General features: G+C 43.7%; 1 protein-coding gene across 1 annotated transcript; it reads left to right on the top strand.

Moving 5' to 3' along the window:
* Positions 1 to 1,712: 1,712 nt before the first annotated feature.
* Positions 1,713 to 9,817, top strand: LOC143325683 (long-chain-fatty-acid--CoA ligase 1-like). The gene is made up of 20 exons (XM_076738939.1): positions 1,713 to 2,063; positions 2,381 to 2,495; positions 2,791 to 2,855; positions 3,043 to 3,144; positions 3,652 to 3,751; positions 3,843 to 4,018; positions 4,423 to 4,455; positions 4,542 to 4,593; positions 4,716 to 4,789; positions 5,847 to 5,924; positions 6,063 to 6,197; positions 6,373 to 6,507; positions 6,607 to 6,702; positions 6,853 to 6,925; positions 7,070 to 7,158; positions 7,247 to 7,363; positions 7,540 to 7,683; positions 7,819 to 7,923; positions 8,375 to 8,446; positions 8,563 to 9,817. The coding sequence occupies exons 1-20, from the start codon at positions 1,869 to 1,871 to the stop codon at positions 8,701 to 8,703; spliced, it is 2,097 nt and encodes a 698-aa protein (XP_076595054.1). The 5' UTR covers positions 1,713 to 1,868; the 3' UTR covers positions 8,704 to 9,817.
* The last annotated feature ends 313 nt before the right edge of the window (positions 9,818 to 10,130 follow it).

Genomic DNA, 10,130 nt, shown 5'->3' with positions numbered 1-10,130 from the left:
ACCTTTTAAAAATGTAACACACACAGGTTTAGTCAGACAAATAAGACAGAAGCATCAGAGTCCCCTTTCGTTAGCTTTGTCATTGCAAACAATTTAAATGCTAGCACTCCCCTGTGGCTATGGATGACTGATTGTATCTTCTGAAAATTTTTGTTGAATCCGATCTTGATATGATCAGTGTTGACTCTCCGTTTGTTGTGTCAACATAGAATCTGGGTGTAAGGTCATTGTATTTATCCTTAAGGTTCGCACGGAGGTTGTGTGCTCCCTGTGTTCCCCCACCCCAGACCCTGTTTCTAATCTGTGTATTCTTATAACAGCTGCTCCAGTCTGTCACCTCATCTGTGTGGGTGTGTGCTTGTGTGATTGTTACAACACTGACAACCTTACTCCACCTGTTAAACACAAACACACACACCCACACACCATGGGAACCTGGCACACCTGCTAGACTTGTCCACAGAGAATGGTTAAATATGTGATATATGATCTCATTAAACTGCAGTAGGAGCCACAGCTGAACAAGTTCACCTGCTGTTGTACTACAGTTTAGGCAGCAATACTGAGTGCTCCGTGCTTTATATCCATGCCTATTTTGCCATAGAGAAGGCTCGAGTGAGCAGTGGTTTCAATAAAACCAGACGGCCTGGACATCTTGGTGGCATCGTGTCAGGAGTTACACACTAACCTGAAGAGGTCACACTTATTGTGAAAGAAGTCCATTGCTTACACTGACTTTATGTAATGGATTGATGTGGCTGAGGCAACTCGTTTTGAACTCTGGTGGTTCCTTGAACTGTCCTTAACTTAAAGACCAACCTTCAATTGTTGCTCATTTAGTCATGAATATACTGTAGTTGTAGAGAAATACTGCAAGTTTGTAGGGGCACTCGGTCTTCTGCTGAAGGTGATTGCAGTGATAACTGGATCCATCCATTGTGTTGGGTTGTCAGCATAGGCCTCAAAGAGAGACATCTGAAACCTGAGCAGATGAACCTGATGTTTTTTGCATGAACAGATGCGTTCTTGCTAGGATAAGTGAGAAAGAGAGAAAATGTGTGTTTTCAGTTATGTCAGTAGCATGGCTGTGGGGATGGCAGTGAAGGTCAGTCCACCTCTTTGGTCCAGACTGAAATGTCCCAACAAGTATTTGATAGATTGCCTTGACATTTTGCAAAGACATTCACGGTGATCCATCGACCTTTCCTCTAGGACCACCAGGAGGTCGACACTTGTGGTTTAAAGTGGAATGTCTTCATAACTGTGGAATGACAAACGTTCATGTTCCGGAGAGGATATATTCTAAGGACTTTGATGATGCTTTGACTTTTCATCGAGCAGAACCACCAGCTCAAAATTCCAGTTTGCCAACACTCTGGTTTATGGCCACATACCTGCAATGCTAATAACATTCCCTTCAGCCTCAGCTGTGCTCTGTGTTTAGTGCTAATTAGCCCTAATCATTTTAGCATGCAGCTAGCAGTAGGCTAAGCTCGTAACCTTAGCTGCTAAACCTCAGTATGTTAGCATTGTCTCAGTGAGCATGCTACAGTGTCATATCCTTAATAACTGCTGTTGTCACAGTCCAAACACAGAGATGAGGGATGTGATTGGTTATTGTTTCAAAAGAACAAACCTCCAAAAACTACAGATTAAGAATACTTTTTAAAAAGTAAACAAACATATGAGCGATCTTCTCTTGCTCTCTCTAGGTCCCGTCCTGGCCAGCATCCCTCCACACACTCCGTCCTGTAACACGCGCACACTCTTAACCTCGCTTCAGGCGACGTTCATCTAACACACACACTCACACACACACAAACAGGTTCACTTCACACAAACACCTCTTTTACCACACCGGCAGCAACATGCTGAGCCAGGACTTCTTGCAGAAGCTGAGGTTGCCAGATCTGGATGATGTCAGCGAGTACATCAGGAGTGTCTCCACCCCCATGTTGGTCAGCATGGGGGCAGTGGCTGCCGCAACAACTTACTACCTGGCAACACGGCCCAAGGCCCTCCCACCCGTGTGCGACCTCCGCATGCAGTCCGTTGAGGTTCCGGTAAGTTTCAGGGCGAGGTCTGTCTGTCAGACTTAAGTATCTGAAGTACTTGAGTTGACTTCATGGTCTGTAGGGTCTGAAAACTGCATTCATATAAAGACCAATTTCACTGTGACAGTATCCTGCCTTGGTTTTTAAAAAGCACTAACAGCCAGTGTTTCTACTTCCTATTCTGCAGTATTATGCAGTATTTTGTATATTTAATATTATCTATACACAGTGAAATGCACTAAAAGATAACTAGAACATAAATTAAAGACTAACACCGCTGCTTGAATTACAATAGGATCAATGGTAGCTCTGCTCTCTTTTATCAGGGTGGAGAGTTTGCACGCCGATCAGTCCTTCTGAACGGAGACGGTCACTTAACACATATTTACGACGACGCCAGAACGATGTATGAGTTCTTCCTCAGAGGGGCCCGAGTCTCCAGTAAGTCACACATTCATCATGATGATTTTGAAATGTGGAGTTACTGTAGAGCCTCTCAGTGTTGCTGTTGATCAAGAAGTAGACATGTGCTTTAAACTTGACACCCTGCCACTGCAGTAAACTGTCCCTTAGGTCAGCAGCAGATCAGAAACTACAGCCTGTATGTGTGATGAGAAAGTTAATTCAGATAGAAACAGGACTGTTTACTTTAAATTCTCTCTCGCAACTTTCTGTTGTTCTTATACCACCCCCCACCCCCCCACCCCCGCCCAATCACTCTGCTTTCATCCTCAAGATAATGGCCCCTGTCTGGGCTCCAGGAAACCAAAACAGCCCTATGAATGGATGTCCTACAGAGAGGTAAGTCTCACCATGAGCAGCTCCCCCTGTAAAAACATTATGGCCTGCAGCGGTAGAGCTAAAAATGCAAACAGTTGTTGACATTCAGTGGTGGTCCTGGAGTTTGACCAACACCAGGGATTAATAATCAGAGTGTGTGTGTGTGTGTGTGTGTGTGTGTGTGTGTGTGTGTGTGTGTGTGTGTTAGGTAATGGAGCGAACAGAGAATCTGGGTTCAGCATTTCTTCATAAAGGACACTCAAAGACCGCCGACTCCCACATTGGCATCTTCTCTCAGAACAGACCCGAGGTACAGATGCACACTCTTTACCCATAATGCACGATTGCCACAATTTCTGTTTGAATTGTATTTCTTTCTTTACTCATGAGTGAAATCTGAACACGCAGACAAACATTATATTTTTATATTCAGTGTGACTCACACTTTCTGAGGATATCATTATGTCAGATGTCCATTGTGAATAAACATCCAGAAATCAGAAAGTGGACAGAACAGATGTTCCTCGTGGCTCCAGACCTTTCCTGAGAATCATCACATTTTGAAGTTTGCTTCAGTATCTAAAAACACTGACACTACCCATACATAAACAGATATTTACCCTGTGTTGAAAACCTGTATACTGTATATACTGTCTGTAAACTCAGAGTGACAGAAATTTGGTCAAAAATAACATCAGCCCTGACATTCTCCTGGTAATAACTGCACCATTTCACAGCAGCAGTGGACGTACAGTGTCTGTATAACCTTACCAGTGTTGGTAATGGATTATCCTTTAATGCTTGTTTATGTGTGTAGTGGACCATCAGTGAGCTGGCATGTTACACATATTCTCTGGTGTCAGTCCCTCTGTATGACACATTGGGAACAGAGGCCATTGGCTACATTATAGACAAAGGTAACGCACAGCAACAACGTAAACACATGCCTACACTTACAGTGACAGGGCTGCAGGCGACCTGATCTGTGTCTCCATGTTGTTTCTGCAGCTGCCATCTCGACCATAGTGTGTGACGTAGCGGACAAAGTAAACCTGGTGCTGGACTGTGTTAAAGACAAGGGGCACTCGGTGAAAACCATCGTGCTCATGGAGACCCCCAGTGCCGAGCTGGTCAGCAGGGGCCAGCAGGCTGGAATCCACATCCTCAGCCTGCAGGAGATGGAGGTCAGCAGGCAGCTTGTGTCCACACCACTGTTTTTCTTTTAGTCCTGAATCAGGTCTTTGCCTTTTTGTGTACGTTCAGGCATTTTTTGTTTCGTTCTTTTTTAGGTTGGAAACATTCTGTGTTTTTGTTCGCTTCACAGTTTTTGCTTTCTTCCCCTCCCTTTGCTCTAACCTTCCATTTTTTTTATGTTACTCTTCTTTATTTTTTACCTCGTTTTTGCTGTCCTCTCTTGTTTTGTGCTTACTTCCTGTTTTATTGCTATGTTGTGATATTGATTTGCTTCTTTCCAGATTTAGATTTCCTTATGTCCTCTGTTTCTTCTGTTTCTTGCTTTCTTGTCATTGTCTTTGTCACTTTATAGCCTCCGTAATGACTTTCTGAATGTGCTCTTCTTGTCGTGCAGGCTCTGGGGAAAGCCCACCATCACCAACCAGTGGTAAGTAAACACTGGCCTGTTAAAGGACCTCTTACGGTTAATACTTCAAACGTTTGGTTTGACTGTTGTCACTCCCATCCCTCCAGCCTCCACGACCTGAGGACCTGGCTATCATCTGCTTCACCAGCGGAACAACAGGTGATACACACACACACGGAGTAAAGTGCACCCAGTATAATTTCCATGAGTATCTGAAATATACACGCCAAATATATACGTATATACTTTAACTCAGAGGCTGTGTGTGTGTATACTTTCAGGAAACCCAAAGGGAGCTATGCTGACACATGGGAATCTTGTGTCTAATTGCTCAGCCTTCATCAAAATTACAGAGGTGAGGTGCTGATGGAAAACTTGAGCTACGAGTCACAGTGAAACAACAGTTTGGGGTTTCCTCCTCTACTTCCTCCTCTCCTTCTCTACCTCCTCCGTTCCTCCTCTACCTCCACCTTTCCTTCTTTACCTTCTTTCCTTTTCTACCCCCTCCTCTCCTTCTCCCAATCATCTTTCCTTTTCTACCTCCTCCTCTCACTCTGTATCTTTCCATCTTCCTTTTCCTTCTGCCTCTGCCTTTCTTCTCCTCCCTCACTTGCATTGTTAGATCAGGGAGTGGAGGGCGAGGGAGGAATTAAATGAAACCTCAAGTACATTCTTTTGGAAATATAAACACCGCTCTTTCATTGCTGTTTAGATACTGCTTTGCTTAACAACTTGACAGCTGACACAGGAACGCAGGCTTAGAACATGAAATGTTTTTTTTTTTTTTATTTCACTTATAACCTTGCTGTAACTGACAATACTATTTTTACTACTGTACTTTAACAGCTAATATTGCCAACATGACTTCAGCAGATTTACTGAGGAATACATCAAAAGCGACGCCAGAAATTACAACATGAAATCAAAAAAGGAGCATATATTGTTGAGATAATGATCAGTTTCTGTTTAATGAAATTCAATGGCAGGATAGGCAGCAAAGGGGAGAGAGAGAGAGGGATGTTAGAGCAAGTTGACTTTGATTTAGCTTTATTGGTTTTAATGGATGAGGGGGCAGAGAGCAGGAAAGGAGGAATGGACGTCCGGTCTGTTGTACTGACAGTTCAAACCCTCCACTGATTCAGGATCCAGACGTAGAACCACACGTGAAGAGGAAGAGAGAATAGTAAAGCTGTGTTTGTTGGCAGAGTGAGGGGCTGTGGTTAAGTCTTTCCTCTTCTCTCCAGTCTTACGCTCAGACCACCGCAGACGATGTCATGCTGTCTTTTCTGCCTCTGGCCCACATGTTTGAAAGGGTGGTGGAGGTACAAACATTAACACTGACCGCTGTCCCTTCGTGTCTGTTTGTGTCCATCGTGTGCGTTTGTGTCCCTGTCTGTCTGCACGTGTTTTAGGTTCACTGTCCGTTGTGTCCCAGTGATGTCCATATTTCCTTCCTGCCCTTGGCTCATATGTTTGAGAGAGTAGTACAGGTATTGTATGCTCCCTTAGCTCCCACAGTCACCCTTTGTTGTAGACCCATCAGTATTCCTACAAACCCTTTGTGTCCACCTCGCTTTCGTTTCACATGAAGCAGCTCTGGTCATCTGCTAACTGTCCCCCTCTGACAGGGAGTGATGCTGGTGCACGGAGCCAAGATTGGCTTTTTCCAGGGAGACATTCGTTGGCTGACAGATGACCTGAACACCCTGAAACCTACCGTGTTCCCTGTGGTACCCCGACTCCTGAACAGAATGTATGATAAGGTAGGTGGGCACGATGATGATAGCCACATAATCGTGATTGTTAATGCGGAGCTGAGGCAGTGTGCATGCCTCTGAAACTGTGACGTCCACGCTGGATGAATGCAGCATAGACATTAAGGATGATGATGATGGTGTTCCTAATAATTACTGTGAGCCTTCGTGTGTGCCTCTGCAGATCTTTGGGCAGGCCAACAACTCTCTGAAGCGCTGGCTGCTGGGATTTGCCTACAAGAGGAAGGAGGCAGAGATCATGAAAGGCATCGTGAGGAGAGACAGCATCTGGGATCGACTGATCTTCAGGAAGGTCCAGGTACACAGAGCCAGCAGTGTTTTACATTATTTACAGAATTTGTTGGGGATGCAACTGATAGAGCTGTCAAGTATTAATGTAGTGTGCTGCCCTCTACAGGCCAGCCTCGGTGGTCGCGTGCGCCTCATGATAACAGGAGCTGCTCCCATCTCTCCCACTGTCCTCTCCTTCCTCAGAGCTGCAATAGGCTGTCAGGTAAATCGAGCATGCTCACATTGACCTTAACTCTTGTTTCATATGTTATCCTCTCTCTCTTCTGCCACCTTTAACTGGAATTGTCCCCCAGTCATCCACACTGATAATGTGGTGGTAATGATAATGATCGAAGTGTCTCCTCTGTGTCAGTTCTATGAAGGCTATGGACAGACAGAGTGCACTGCTGGATGCACCTTGACCATGCCCGGGGACTGGAATGCAGGTAATAAATAACAAAGCTGCTTAACTTAACAATTTTACCACACGTATTTTCTTGTTTGTAACTTTTGGTATGTAGCCTTGTTAAATTGATGGACTGACTGATTACTGAGCTTCACAAGAAGTTAACTTGAGCTCATGTCAACAGGTCACGTCGGAGCGCCTCTGCCCTGTAACTTAGTTAAACTGGTGGACGTGCCTGAGATGAACTACCTGGCTGTAAACGGGGAGGGAGAGGTGAAACACAAAGACAAACAGACGTCATGATTTTGAAATTCCAGATAATGTATTTGATTCATGGCTGTGTATGTCCTTGGGTTTCCAGGTGTGTGTGAAGGGTCCTAACGTGTTCCAGGGCTATCTGAAGGAGCCCGAGAAGACTGTGGAGGCTATTGATGCAGATGGATGGCTTCACACTGGAGACATTGGAAAATGGCTTCCGGTAGGTTCAGTTTTGTTGTTTGATTTCAACCTCACGCATATTGTCCCTCTCGACGTCACACATTTATTTCAGTCACCGGTTTAGTTCATCACATTCAGCGAGATTCTGTCAGCCTGGAGGCGATTTGTGAATACAGGGGGACAAACATGAATTTCTGTGTGCATGCGTGTTCACAGAATGGCACTCTGAAGATCGTGGACAGGAAGAAGCACATCTTTAAGCTGGCGCAGGGCGAGTACATCGCCCCTGAAAAGATAGAGAATGTCTACACAAGGTGTGATGCAGTGGCCCAGGTCTATGTGCACGGAGACAGTCTGCAGGTATGTGGAGGAAATTCTGAGTGTGTGTTCCAGATGTGTATGTGGAATTTTATCCTGTTTAACTGCCATCAAGCAAATGAGGCCCCTTTGTTGGAATGCCAGTGACTTTATTAGATGTGTTGTGTTCGTCTCAAGGCATGCCTGGTAGCAGTGGTGGTTCCTGACCCTGACTTCCTGTCTAGCTGGACCAAGAGGACCTTGGGACTGGAGGGCAGCTACCAGGAATTGTGTGGCAGAGCGGTAATGTTTTTCAGAGTTTAATTACAGAACACAATGCCTTCAGACTGCACATTTGCTGTTTCCTGAGCCCACACTGCAAAGCCATTTCCCTCCCTTTGATCCATGTACACCAGGAAATGCTTCTGCAGGTGTTTGTGCATGCATGGAAAGACTGTGGTATAATTTGGGAAGGATCACCTGATGAAAAAATCTAACATTTCTAATCTATTCTATGATGAATTTAAAAGAACACATTTACAACATGACTAGTGGCGTTGATGACTGAAGGGAACGTGGCTAAACTGACTGTAAATGTTGCCTCGAACGACTCACTAAGAGCTCAAACTGAGTGAGGATTACAAGGGAGTTGAGCCAAACACCCACTGAACGTTGATTTATCAAAAAACAATAGCGTGTGAAAGAGCTTATTAGCTCATCAGTCTGAGGTACCTCCCTGTTCTCTTCTGTACAGGAAGTCAAGGCAGCCATCATGGAAGACATGGTCCGAGTGGGCAGAGAAGGAGGCCTCAAGTCCTTTGAGCAGGTACAACTTTAACTTTGTAGTGTTCTAACAAACTTTGTTCAGGCATGGGACGCTGTTTTCCTGGAAGTGAAACATTATCATCTTCTCTAACCTGCCAATGCACTCGTGTCCTTTAGGTGAAGGCCATCTGCATCCACACTGAGCTGTTCTCCATCGAGAACGGTCTGCTCACTCCTACACTGAAGGCCAAGAGGAATGAAATGCGACAGCATTTCAGACCTCAGATAGACGAGCTGTACGCTGGGATTAAAATTTAGAAGGACGGGAGGAGAGCAAAATGAAGGAACAGACACAAGAGCTGTACCAAAGGTGTTTTTGGATGAAGAGAAAAGGAAGAGACAGAGGGCGTAACAAGCTGAAGCACACAAAGGGAAGCAAATGAGGAAGTCCTCTCAGACCACAAGGATCATCAACCTGTTTAATCCTCATGAACAGTAGCAGTAGATACAGAAGGAACGTGAGGTGAACTTGATTTTAATGAAACTTGATTCAGAGAATTTTGAACAAAATCAGTGACCTTCAGGATCTATGGCACAGAATGCAAAACCTCTGAGGGGTCCAGAGTAGATTTTATGCTTAAAATGAATTTTGCGTATATTATGTACAGTACAAATGATGTGACAATGTGTTGATTCTAATCAGCTGTTTTGTAATATTAGCTTCATGAAGGGCATTTTAAAGGGAAATATGGAAATGCATCTCTGTAGCATCAAATATCTCAGGACTTCAGTGTGAAGAGCCACTCACTGTACCTCCTACTCACACACACTCTCACACACACACATACACATACATACACTTTAAGGATAAAGAGGGAAGACACCGGTGACACAGGTTGACTAAGAGTTAAATTTGTATCTGGAGCCATATTAATCACCCAAACATGTTCATACACCGTAACTTCAACTTTTTGGTGACTTTAAGGATTTTTTTTTTGTCACATATGTTTTTATTTTATGATGTTACTTGAGTTTGCTCAGTAGAAAGTTAAAATCCACAATGGATAAGGGCATTGTTTCTGTGGTTAAATGTTTTTATGAATAAGCTTGGGTCCAGTGAGGATGCTGGGAATCAGCAGAGAGAGCCATATTAGTCCAAACAAAGCTAGCTGTACATGGGGAATTCAGGTACTACAGAACAATCAGGGCATAGGGAGACTATGTCAGGTGTTTTAATTTATTCATGATGCTAACAGGAAGAGATTTGTTGTAGAAATCAGTTGTTTTTAAATTATTATCTAATAATAGGATGATGCAGCACAGCCTGAATGAAATCCTATTCAGGGTTTATGGTTTTAATTTCACAGAAGGACTTTTGGGGTCTTGTTTTAGTTGTTTTGTAAAAAATGTTATTAAAAATCATCAAAAGAGCTGTGTGATCTCATGTCTTTTGCTTTATTTGGGCGGAATCCTGGAGAAACGTTTAGCAATGTGCTTCAGCTTCAGTGAGTACCATTGTTTAACACCAGGGATAGAATATTTGGTATTCATGAGGCTAAGACAAATTTGACCCTAATATTATTTATTTAGTGTGGATTTTATTGTTTGTATGCACAGGAGTAAGATAAAATAAAAAACATCATCCATTTTTCTTGCTTAGGTGTAGAAGCTGGAATTGTTTGTGTTGGGTATTTTTAACTTATTAATTACAGTGTTCTTTATAAAGTTACGTACGCTTCTTTTTG

Source organism: Chaetodon auriga, chromosome 9, assembly GCF_051107435.1.
Source record: "Chaetodon auriga isolate fChaAug3 chromosome 9, fChaAug3.hap1, whole genome shotgun sequence".
In the NCBI taxonomy this organism is placed as follows: Eukaryota; Metazoa; Chordata; class Actinopteri; order Chaetodontiformes; family Chaetodontidae; genus Chaetodon; species Chaetodon auriga.
Note: the sequence above shows the minus strand (reverse complement) of the source record. Positions and strands in the feature narration are given on the sequence as shown.

Excerpts from the sequence above, each read along its gene's own strand:
- LOC143325683 (XM_076738939.1), top strand. The coding sequence starts at position 1,869 with ATGCTGAGCCAGGACTTCTTGCAGAAGCTGAGGTTGCCAGATCTGGAT. Across the intron at positions 6,703-6,852 it reads GAGCTGCAATAGGCTGTCAG|TTCTATGAAGGCTATGGACA; the intron begins GTAAATCGAGCA and ends CCTCTGTGTCAG. Across the intron at positions 8,447-8,562 it reads GCCTCAAGTCCTTTGAGCAG|GTGAAGGCCATCTGCATCCA; the intron begins GTACAACTTTAA and ends CGTGTCCTTTAG.